This window comes from Calidris pugnax, unplaced genomic scaffold, assembly GCF_001431845.1.
Source record: "Calidris pugnax isolate Ruff unplaced genomic scaffold, ASM143184v1 scaffold74, whole genome shotgun sequence".
Classification (NCBI taxonomy): Eukaryota; Metazoa; Chordata; class Aves; order Charadriiformes; family Scolopacidae; genus Calidris; species Calidris pugnax.
The window spans coordinates 720,147-732,884 of record NW_015090790.1 but is presented as its reverse complement, the minus strand read 5'-3'; the positions used below and the strand labels follow the sequence as shown (position 1 = coordinate 732,884).

The 12,738-nt window shown below is 43.4% G+C and overlaps 1 protein-coding gene across 2 annotated transcripts in view; it reads right to left on the bottom strand.

The window, feature by feature from the left end:
• Positions 1 to 12,738, bottom strand: part of MNAT1 (MNAT CDK-activating kinase assembly factor 1) — a 127,225-nt gene that overhangs the window by 60,237 nt on the left and 54,250 nt on the right. Inside the window, exons 6-7 of one of the 2 annotated variants that reach the window (XM_014966596.1) lie at positions 8,697 to 8,822; positions 7,158 to 7,615 (exon numbers count right to left, since the gene is read on the bottom strand). In XM_014966596.1, the coding sequence (XP_014822082.1) occupies positions 7,553 to 7,615; positions 8,697 to 8,822 (189 nt within the window). In that variant the 3' untranslated portion in view covers positions 7,158 to 7,552. Of the gene's footprint in view, positions 1 to 7,157; positions 7,616 to 8,696; positions 8,823 to 12,738 lie in introns of those variants that run through there. The other variant, XM_014966594.1, reaches the window with a different exon arrangement.

Genomic DNA, 12,738 nt, shown 5'->3' with positions numbered 1-12,738 from the left:
CAGCGGGACTGAATGCTCTGGCTGCTCTTACGGAATCAAATAGATTAAAAAAACCCAAACAAAACGAAAAATTAAAAAAGGAGAAAAAAAAGATAAAATAAAGAAAAAAAAAAAAGCCAAAAACCCTAAACCCTAAGAACAGTTCCATTCCAAAAAGTGTCAGCTGAAGGGTAGATCTGCTCCACTGGCCACTTCACTAAGAAGTGCATTTGTCCTGCTGTTCGCTTCTGTAAAATTAACAGCGTTGGCACTATTTCCTTTACTAAATTCCAGTCATTACAGCTGTGCAAACTTGTGGGCCTAATTTATATTTATACTAATATGTGTATGTAAACATGTGCTGCTTTAGCCATGTGAAGGAGCCTTAAAACAAATGAACAAATATTTATTCTAACAGAACAGTGCAAGAGAGCCCAACCGTAAAACAGAATCGGGTCAAGCAGTTCCGATTATGTCTGTCCCCCAAACGGCTTCATTTCAACTATGGCATTTTTCCCAAGGCATTCCAAACAGAAATCCTGCAAAGGGACACTGGGAGACGTAGAACTGCATTTTCAAAATCCAATCTCCTTTCCTCGTGTAAATGAGGGGAGAGGAAATGACAAATACAATCATTTATTTTGCTTCCCCTCCTCTTTTGCTCCCCTTCCCCCACCCCCCCCCAAAAAACCCCAACATTTCTTACCTACATTAAAAAAAAAAATCACTAAGTCAACAGAATGCTCTTAATGCTTATGCATTTTGATATAATAGTAATTACTTAGTAAGGCCAGAACCCAATTAAGCATTTCTAGACTCCAGTCTGTGGGCTGGAGCGCACAGGAAGCATTCCACTGACAGATCACTTATATAAAGTTTATCTGGCATACACTTCAAAACCAGGGCTCAAAAAACTTTAAGCACAGTTCTGCATGTATGTGCTTGACTTTTAACAAAACATCTGTACTTAAACAGAGGGCTAGAGATTTAGCATGACAAATGTGTTTACTACTGCTAACCACTCTCCCTCACGCTACTCGGAAGTCGCAGGCACATTGTATGGATAATCCTGAGATTTCAGTAAGCAGTAGGTGGGTTACAGGACTCTACATCACTGTTAACATCCAGCACATTAGCCCTAACTTGAATTCTCTCATTCTGCGTTCTGGTGTCCCTAAATTCCTATATTTGAATTCCATATCCACACATTGTCAGAGACAGTGGAGATCCAGCAGCCACAATTTATTCCCCTTTTTGCTTTACAAGAACAGGTACCCTTCTCAGCAGATCAGTGTGATGCTCGTGGTAAAAACAAGATACTGTTATTGATGACAAAAATTCAAAGCTAAAGCAACGTGCAATAGATATTCTTAGAAGGAATAAGGAGAAGGTGCTTAGCAACTGCAGAACCCCCCTGGCAGAGCTGGCATTAGAGGGCTGTACGTGCCCACCCTCCAAACACGCACCCGCTGCGCATCTCCAGCTCCAGGGAAGCTGCTTCCCTGGGCATCTTCACCCAGAGACCTGCTGCAAAGAGCTCACACTCCCCTCTCACCCTCACCTTCATGAGGCTGATGCTCAGCCCAGCGTGTCTTCGCACGGAGCTGGGACACAGCCATCGTCCTCGCAGGCACCAAGGCTGCAAGGTATAGATTATAGTGTAAATTTACCTTTACGTGCATGTTCTCTAAAACAAGCACGTTTATTCCAAGAGAATCCGTCTGCCTAAAAACCCTGCTTCCTCTTGAAAATAATGTTGTGATTTTGTTGCGATTCTAAACTACAAAGCCTTGTGAAAAGGGAAATATTGCACCCAGCTGCAAAAAAAAAAAAAGAAACACGGATAGTAAGAGCCAAATGAAGATTAAAAACGAAACACCCGTTAAATTCAGACTGGGATACGTCTCAAAGAAATCAATTCTTTGAGATGTGTCTCAGCCTGACGATAGACCAGCTGAGCTAACAGTGAAGGAAGGAAATAGGCTTGATTTTTTTAATTTATTTTAACTTCATTATTTAACTTCAGGCAAATACTAAGAGCACTAAAAAAAAACAACAACAAAAACCACACCAAAACAACCAAACCAGGGCAGTAAGAGTTGGCAAAGCCAGACTGAAAGGCCAGAACAGCCCCCGGTCACGCAGAAAGGGTGGCAAAACGCTGTGGGGACCTGCAGAATAGCTCTAAGTGTGACATGCCCTCCACTTACCTCAGAGCACCTGGCATATGTCTAAGCAACTCTGAAGGAGCACGATTGATTAAAAAGGTATTTTGACAGACTTCTTTGCGCTTGGAACAGGATTTTGGATAATTGCTCCACAAGCTATAAAGAAACAGGCTGAAAAACAGGAGCAGCCACCGAGCGGTTGTTTGCACAGGAAGCAATATTGTAGGAAAAGGCAATAACGAAGAACAGTTAATTTGACCTGAGCTGATGAGGTCAACGTTTTAAAAGAAATAGCTCTACATAACATAAAATAATAATGTTATTTCCCATTAGAATAATGCTGAGAATGTAACGCTGCAGGAAATCTCTTCCCTAACACTCGTTAGGATCGGCGGGGTGGCAACACGCGTTCCCGGGGGGTGCTGGACATGCTGCATCCTCCCAAATCCCTCCTGCAGGCTCCGGCTGCTTGGGGCTGCACACTGCTCTGCCAGCACCCAGCTACTCCCAGCCTGGAGCTACGAGAAGGGGAAAAAAATCACACCCTGGGAAGGGTCAGACAGACAGACAGAGCAGGGAAGCAGTGAATGGCCGGTGTGATTCCGGCAGGGACACAGACACAGGGATTTCACTCTCATTCCACGGCCGTTCAGGGGTGCTGTTGGCAGGAGATGGAGCCCAGCCCGGCGGAAGAGGAGAGGTCAGGAATTCCGTAGGGCTGGATCCTATTCCTCCTTCCGCCGCTCTCTAATCCTGGGTAAGCACATCCCCGCCGGGCATCTGCCTCCCCAACAGAGCCAGGTCAACTCCACACACGACCATCTTGGTAAACCATGAAGCACGTACAACTTCATAGAGTTTTAGAGTCATAGAGTTGTCCAGGCCAGAAGGGACCTCCAAAGGTCATCTAGTCCGACCTCCCCGCAGTCAGCAGGGACATCCCCAACTAGACACCTCGTCGAGCCTCTCCTTGAATATCTCCAGGGATGGCGCCTCAACCACCTCCCTGGGCAACCTGTTCCAGTGCTCCACCACCCTCACAGTGAAGAACCCTCTCCTAATTTCCAGTCTAAATCTGTTCCCCTCCAGCTTAAAGCCATTGCCCCTCGTCCTGTCACTGCAGGCCTTTGTAAACAGGCTCTCCCCGGCCTTCCTGTAGGCCCCCTTCAGGTACTGGAAGGCTGCTATTAGGTCTCCCCACAGCCTCCTCTTCTCCAGGCTGAACACCCCCAGCTCCCTCAGCCTGTCCTCGTAGCAGAGGTGCTCCAACCCCCTGATCATCCTCGTGGCCCTCCTCTGGACCCGCTCCATCAGGTCCATGTCCTTCCTATATTGAGGGCTCCAGACCTGCACACAATACTCCAGGTGAGGTCTCACCAGAGCAGAGTAAAGTGGAAGAATTACCTCTCTGGACCTGCTGGCAACGCAGGTCCAACTTCCTGCACTAATATTTCTACTAATAAATATTCCCACTGCTATTAAGTAATCAAAACAGAAACCGCCACAGTCAATGATGCATTATATTAGCATTGAGGTGTTCGGTTATAAAATGTAAAAGGCAAATCCTCCCAAGCGGTAGCAGGCCAGAGAACACCTAGGCTCTTTTCCTGCATATTTGGGCGATCCAATTAGAGGTAACGGAGTTTTTAACTACATGAAATGATTTCAAGAACACTATCACCAGAGGCTAAGTCTCCCAGGAGGCTGGGGGAAGAGAGCAAAAAAGCATTATAAAGCTGGAAGGAACAGCAAAGGGACAGTGCATGCAGCTGAGTCATTTGTATTTTTTACCAACATGTAAATAGCTGGGCTGCAGACTCCAAAGTTTGCATGTTCCCAGTTCCCCATGAATTAAAGAGGAGTTAAATACATCCACACTTCTATGCATTTTTAACCACAATGGTAATGTAAAGCAGAGATCTACAAGCACCAAAAGGCTCCTGCAGTCCTGTAAACACCAGAGACATAAAAAGACGACTAAATTACTGTAATAAAATTAATTCCCGCCGCATTTGCAAGCTGCCATTTGTGTGCAATGCATATGAGCACCTCTTTTACACATTAAAATGAGCTTCACATTAAAGCCACTTCCCAACCAGAAACGGTCACTATATTCACCAAGACACAGAAGGGCTCTATTGCCGGATCTTAGATTTGTTCTTACAGCCCGATAAACCCTAGAAATGCCAGAAACCTCATTCATTTCTGACAACCTTTGCTCTTTTTGATGGCTACTAAAATTTCAAGTACAAGCACAGACAGCAAATAGTATTTTTAGCACTACGGCAACAATTAAGATTGCTAGAGTTTCTTTTGTAGCTTTACACTGATTTGAGATGAGATTTAATAAGGATTTTTTAAATATCCAGATAGGCTGAAAGCCTATTCTTAATACGACGAGCGTGATAGGCAGAAAACTGAAACACTTTTTTCCCCACACTTAGAGGTAAATAAAACTGATTGATTAGGAAGGTATGCTTCATACAAAAAAAAAAAAAAAAAGTCCTAAAATGAAATTTAAAAGTTAATGAGCAGACTGAAGGAAAAAAAAAACCAAAAAAACAACACCACAGCTTCCACTTGAAAGGAGAAAAAAAAAACGAAAACAATTTAACAAAAAGGAAAAGTGAAGGAGAGTGTATCCCCATGAGCTAACTGTCTGTCCTGTGCTATAGGGGATGCTCTTGCTTAGCTTACAAGCCAGATGGTCCCCCCTCCTCCCCTCCCAAGCCCAGGAACTCCACAGCACTGACACGACACCTTAAATCAGCCAACTTCCTTGAGCGTCACCCAGGACAGGAGAATGGGCATGCCTCCAGGCAGGAGCTGGGAAACATCTCCCATTACCAGTCAGGTTGAAGAACACCTCCGACCAAGACCACCCCAAGGAAAAACATTCATGTTCGAGCTGTAAAAAACTTAGATCACCACAACTGGTATATTTTTACCACCCTTGGGCAAACATATACTGCAGCTTAGCCAGCACCTTAGCTAGCTCTATCCAGATTCCCTCTTTGGAAACAAAATTAAGGAAAACACCCAGCAGAAAAGGGTAGTGGCCAAACTATAAGGAAAAAAAAAAAAAAAGGTGCAGGGGAAGAAAGTACATAGTGATTTGTTAAACGCGTGCTGCCGAAACTCCAACAGCGAGCACAAAATAGCCTTTTCACTGAAGCTACACTTAATTTGCAGCACTGTTGAGCATCAGTTAGAATTGTATTTCTTAAGAAATTCTCAGTACTCCCCCGCAGCTGCCCCCAGCAAGGTAAGCGGTGTGAGACCCAGGGCTTGGAGAGCAACACAGCTAATGCGAGGAGAGTCTCGCAACCAGGGCTCTCCCTGTGAGCACACACCCAGGCAAAAAAAAAAAAAAAAATGGGCTGAGGATCTCAGGTTTTGAGAAAAACACTCAACCTGGAAAATAAACCTGTTAGAAGGGGAGTGCCAGGCGGATTAATTCACCTTATGCTGTCATAGAATACATTATCACGGATCATCAACCACATCACATAACATACAATGCGCAGAGCTGCTTTATACAAAAATAACTCTGAGCCAAACAATTTGCATTTGACCACAGTAACTTTCCAAGACACATCCCAGTCCTAATCTGAAAACATCAAGAATCAGAGATTTCATTGCATTCCAGAGTCAATTTTAACTGTGAGGCCAATTAACCAGTGGAACACTGTGAACTTTAGGTCTTATTTGTTCCTTCAGTTCCTATTTAGATCTTATTTGTTTAACTGGGGTTACTGGTTCTTGCTACATTTACTGTTGTGCTGTTCAGATCTGGCATGTTCTGTGTTAAGGAGGTACTTAACTGTAAATTGAGTCACATCTTAAACCTTCCCTTAAACTACAGGTACAACACAGAACAAAACGTATCTTCCTGCATTTCAATGGACCTCTGCGGCTCCTCTTTGCGCTCCGATTACAAAATCTCAGAATCCCACGGGGTCAGAAGGGACCTCTGGAGACCATCCAGTCCAACCCCCTGCCAAAGCAGGGCCACCCAGAGCAGGTCCCACAGGAACGGCCCAGGCGGGTTTTGAATGTCTCCAGAGAAGGAGACTCCACCACCTCCCTGGGCAGCCTCTGCCAGGGCTCTGCCACCCTCACAGGAAAGAAGTTCCTCCTCAGGTTTAGGTGGAACTTCTTACATTCAAGTTTGTGCCCGTTTCCTCTTGTCCTGGCCCTGGGCACCACTGAAAAAAGACTGGTCCCATCCTCTTGACACCCTCCCAGATCCCCCCTCAGCCTTCTCTTCTCCAGACTCAAAAGACCCAAGTCCCTCAGCCTCTCCTCGTAAGGGAGATGCTCCAGGCCCCTCATCATCTTTGTAGCCCTCTGCTGTGCCCTCTCCAGCAGTTCCCTGTCCTTCTGGAACTGGGAAGCCCAGAACTGGACCCAGTGCTCCAGATGGGACCTTCTGCATTCAAAATCCAGTTGGCAGAACTCCTCAGACCATAAGTCTTCCCAATACTGCATTCAGAAGGAAAAGTCCATTCCTATTTATTGCTGTACTATTCCCATACCCAAGGCCCCCAGACAAACACATGTGCTGTGGCTAAGGGTCAAATTGGTTTACTTGCTTAGCTAAATTTCCAAATCCTCTTCACAGAGCTTGTTGTTTACTCTTCTATTTATAATTTTACATTTAGTCATATTAAAATACATTTCATTCAAATGAGGCCAGCCCGTCAGAGCAGCCCTGCGAACTGCCAACTTGCATGTCATCCACAGAAAATCAACATCTGCTTCCCAAGGCTGGGCTGTGTCCTAGCAGGACACCACCAAAATACTCCAACGCTGGGGTAACCAACTGAGCAGAGTCTCAGTGCTCTTATTGTGCAATACGATCTCTACATAATTCTAAAAATCAATGTGATATAATAGCTAAATCAAGCACTCAACAAAGAAAACACAGAACATCCATCTTTCTCAAATAAATCTGTAATTTTATCAGTGTAAAAGCCATTTTGCTTGATGTAATCCATTTTCCATACATAGTAGTCACCAACTTCAAATCTTCCAATCCCTAGCTTTATTGTTAGCTGTACTTATTCCTAATTTTTTCTTTTTTGAAAATCGTGCTTTTTTTAATCTAGGACTAAGGTCAGCCAGGGCGAGGTATCTTTGTTTGTTTGTCTTGGACCCAAGAAATCCTCTTAGTCATGTACGCAGACCTTCTGAACACTGATGAAGTAACAATCCATTATCTGGAGTATCCCCTGTTATTCCAAACGTTAAGATTTAAATGGCACGACACTGGAAATCTCATACAAGTCTTCCACCATCCATCCAAGTTTACTCAGGGCTGTAGATTTGAAGTGTCCACTACCACATCGTGCATTTACTATCCCTTGGCAAAAACGCCTTAGGAAGTCCTTCTGGTGTCCTCATCACGCAGCACAAACCCATCTTCCTCCTCTTCCCGACAGAAAGGCCAATAGCCTTAAGAATTTCTGACGATATATTTTAGTAGCAAGAAAAAACACAGGCATTCTGTTAGAGTATTTTTGAAAGAGAACAAACATTTTCTGTCCTCTAGCTTTTCTACACAAACGCAATGTCACACGAAGCATATCAATCTCCCTGAGACTCAGATTTTTGAAACAAAAAGGAAGAAGATACAGTTTATACTACAGAAAAAAACAATAAAATCTGCACAACTTTGCAAAAGTTGACGCTACTTTTGGACAAACTAGCTGCAAATGCTTCTACATTGTGAACTCTCTGGGGGATAATGAACACAGCACAGATATCCCCGACAAAAGGAAATGATTAATTGATGCAACGGGTTTTGCTTTGCTGACTTCTTGGGTTGTTGAGGAGGGTAGAGAGCACTGGCTATTTTCAAGACACCATTTACCATTATCAATTCTAAAATACAAAGTCTAAAAGAAAGTGCAGAGATTTAAAACAGAACAGGAAACCAGTAAGGTGCAAAACTGATCAGAACTTCTGTACCCATCCCTAAATTTGCCCCCCGCCCCGTGACCTTAACGTTTCCACGCACAGGCTGGTGAGTACTTGTACCACGTTGTGGTAAAGGACAGGAACACTGAGAGATCCTTAGCTGTCACCTTAGCACTAACACATTTGCAAAAATACTTACTGTTTCCTAAAGTACGGTAATAATGAAAACACCGTCCTTAACCACCCGGCACCATTTTCTATTGTCCATCTCATTCTCACAGACTATTTGAGCACTTGAAGTAAATATGAAGAAAGTTCAGCCTATTCTTGAACTCCCATAATTGGTACACAAAGGAGGCAAAAATAATTCAAGGACACCACAACTTTGCAGGGAAAGAGATACAGCTAGCTTTTGTCAACTATGCAATGAAAATATTTCATAGATTCCAACTAGCAGAAAGGCTAAATTCTTAGATTCATTCCTAATTGCTTATTTAATTGGAAGAAAACTGTCTATTTCATACAATATGCAGCTCAGGTTTAAATAACCTCTGAATTTCATATGAGGAAATCCTTGGTCTTTTGAAAGGCACTTTAAAAAAAAAAAAACAAACAAGGGAGTCTTACCATTTTGATGCCAGTGGAAAACGTGACTGGTTTGACAGGTTTGGGTTTTTCCAGTTGCATTTCTGGCTGAGCAGATCTGTCCTTATGCTGAGCTAAAAGTAGCGAAGCAGGAAGACTGGAGCTCTCCTGTAAATAGGAGGAACAAATTTCAATGCTAAAACAGAACAAGTATTAATTAACTCTGCATATTCTTCAAAACTGCAGGCTGTGTCCGAGAGGCCATCACCAGCACAGCAGCGTCATGCTACGTATACTCTCTATGAGAAAGTTTACAGAAAACGATCATTTTCAGTAATAAGAAAAAGCTGCAGCAACTCCATAAATCAGAGTAACCTACAAACAACCATTTTTATAGAATCCACATTAAAGACAATATAACAGGCTCCTTATTCCAACTAGCCAATGCAACCATATTTATTAAAATAATAAAAAATTAGAACTTAATCAGAGAAGGAATAATACCAAGTAGTATAACTTGGATCAGATGTTTATCTAAGACACATTCTTTCTACCAATGAACTCAGACCAGTTTGAAATTGTTTCCCATTAGATTTCACCTGAGGCCGTTTGGAAATGATCCTTGCTCTGCTTTGCACAATGGCACTATTGTAAGTGCAACCAACAGCATATTTATTTTCTCCTTTACCAACTTATTTTTTAGGGAAGCCAGCCAATTTAAAAAAAAAAAAAAGATACATAAAACCCAATAAAATTAATAGTTAAGCAAATGAACTACTTAAACCCTCTGAACAGAACAATTCTACAACCGAATGATTATTAACATGCATATATGGACTACATTCTTCAGAGAATCAGAAAATTATCGGCCAAGCAGTTTTCTAATAAACTAATGTGACTATCCCACATGCACACTGAAATCCTCCAGACTTCCTAGCTGGAAAAACTGTAAAGTCGAGAGCAGGGAAGGAGCTCAGCTGAATTCCTCCCAGACGGCTCAAGTGCAGCACATTATTCCTAAAGCCCTCAAATGTCACATACACTTCAGTTCCACAGAACCAAGCAAATACTGAAGTATGAGTCATATTTGTTACTCAAAATAACAAACTTTAACAAACTGCACTGTGATTTTTTTTAATTTTTTTTTACTTATAGCAGTTCAGGATAAGAAGTTGGAAGTTTTTCATGCCACGAGATGCCTTGCTGCATTGTACACTGACTTTTCACATCCCTCTCCAGTCCTCTTTCCTCTCTATTTTTTGTAATACTCACTTTGTGCTAAGACTAGATGGCAAGTGTTAGAAGCAGAAGAAAATCTCACAGGAGGAGATCTGCCCCAGAGTCACAACTACAACTAAGGCACAGGATCCCGCTCACATTTCCGTGAGTGCCAGCAGTGTGCCCAGGTGGCCAAGAAAGCCAACGGCATCCTGGCTTGGATTAGAAAGAGGGTGACCAGCAGAAGGAGGGAGGTGATTGTCCCCCTCTACTCAGCACTGGGGAGGCCACACCTTGAGGATCGTGTCCAGTTTTGGGCACCTCAATACAAGAGAGATCTGGAGGTGCTGGAGCAGGTGCAGAGGAGGGCAACGAAGCTGGAGAATAAATCTTATGAAGAGTGATGGAAGGAGCTGGGACTGTTCAGTTTGAGGAAGAGGAGGCTGAGTGAGGGGAGACCTCATCACTCTCTACAACTCCTTGAGAGGACACTGTAGAGAGGTTGGTGCTGGTCTCTTCTCACAGGTCATCAGCCATAGAACAAGAGGGAATGGCTTCAAGCTGCAACAGGGTGGGTTTAGAGTGGCCATTAGGAAACAATTCTTCCCAGAAAGAGTGGTCAGACCCTGGAATAGGCTGCCCAGGGAGGGGGTTGAGTCTCCCCCTTCCCTGAATGTGTTGAAGAGTCGTTGAGATGTGGGGTTGGGGGATGTGGTGGAGGGGAGAACTTTGTAGAGTGGGGTTGATGGTTGGACTTGATGATCCTGAGGGTCTTTTCCAACCTGAATGATTCTGTGATTCTACAATTAACAGGGAGGCGGGGAGAGAAGGGGTTAAAAACCTGTATTGTACCATTTACAGATCTCTAATCTCTGTACAACTGGGAGAAAATTTGGACCACAAATGCATTAGTTCACAGTCTGTATCTTCAAAGTGTTGCACGTGTCCATAACCCCGTGCAGCAGCACACACTGCTACCTGTCGGCAGGGTTTAAGGACGTTGGATTCTTTTAATCATCAGATTTAATAAGCTCAGGGAGAAGGGAAGAGCGTGAAGCGTTCTCTCATTTGCTCTGCCCTCTTATATTCCTTAAACTTTCACTGCATTTCTCATGTAATAACTAAAGGAAGCCAACATTTGTACCAAGCTCTCAGGAGTTGGCACAAGGACGGGTAACCAGATTACACAACGGTGGGAAACCCACCCCGCGTCAGCGAGCCACCGCATCCGCGACTGTTTCTAGTACACACACAGCCTTCTTACTGTTAACACACATGAAAGGTCCAATGCTGTAAGCATTAATCCACACTCACAGTCTCCTGTATGGGAAAACAAACTGATGGTATGACCAAAGCCAGTTATATGCAAAAATTTCCAAAATATTTGTCTCAAAACCCCCCAAAGTTCTGGTAAAAGCAGGGATACGATGTCTTTACGACACCTTGCCCTTTGCTTGACTCCAAGTTACACCACAGCCCAGGGAAAACCTGCCTCTGCCCTGGGCTGCAATGCTATTTTCTTCATGCCTGGGAAGTACAGGCTCTTCAAGAGGTAAGGGCGAGTCCCACCACACAGAAGACATCTAAAAGCAGATCTATAATCCTCTGTACACAGGTGAGAGAGTTTATACAGTAAATAAAGGAAGTGCTTTCATATTTTAAATTGACAGGCTGAGAGAGCTGGGGTTGTACAGCCTGGAGAAGAGAAGGCTCCGGGGAGACCTTATAGCAGCCTTCCAATATCTGAAGGGAGCTCCAGGAGAGCTGGGGAGGGACTCCTTGTCAGGGGGTGCAGGGACAGGACAAGGGGTAACGGTTTTAAGTTGGAAGAGGGGAGATTTAGATGAGATACCAGAAAGAAATTCTTTGCTGTGAGGGTGGTGAGACACTGGAACAGGTTGCCCAGAGAAGCTGTGGCTGCCCCATCCCTGGAGGGGTTCAAGGCCAGGCCGGATGGGGCTTGGAGCAACCTGGTCTGGTGGGAGGTGTCCCTGGCCAGGGCAGGGGGTTGGAACTTGGTGATCTTTAACGTCCCTTCCAACCCAAACCATTCTATGATTCTATTATTTTACTCAGCTCTGATTATCCAAGACTAGAAGACTAAAAAAAATGCCTAAAACAAAACACATAACTCTTCCATTAACACGTAAAATGCATTTGAGACTACAAGATTAAATTATGCCGAGGTGTTGTGCTTTTAAAAGTAAAAGATTTTATTGTAAAACAGTTCTCTTATATTACTTTCATTATAAGATCTGCCTAATTTAGTACTGGGAGGCAAAAAAGTCCCTCAGGACTCTGGGATGCATCTCATCAGGTCCCATGGACTTGTACATGTTCAGGTTCCTCCGAGGGTCACGAACCTGATCTTCTTACAGTGGGAGGGACTTTGTCCCTCAGGTCCCCATTCTTGCGGTCCTTTACACTGCTATTGCTTATGCTCAGCTTTTGCTGCATTTCTCAGTTAAGTTTTACTTATGGTCAGCTTCATTTTCAGATTTGCAGCACAGCAACAGAGGGATTTCAGAGACCATAGGAAATGTTTATTTGCTTAACCACTGCTGTTTTTTCACAGAATTTATAAGTCATTATACAAACACTTCAGTGCTGCTTTTATAAACCTGTAGTATTACAAAACAAGTTTTGGCTTGAATTTAAGTTGACAGTGCCCCTTCATAAACAAAGACACAACTTAAAGTTGCAGTTTCCTTCCTCAGCCTTTAAAAATCAACTTTCTGTTTTTTTTAAGAATATTAAGATATGTTTTAACACTAATACATATATGCAATCATAGTTAAAACTGCCTAGTTTGGTCAAGTTTTAAGGATTATTTATGGCTATTCTTTCCTCAAGCCATCTGGTCAAG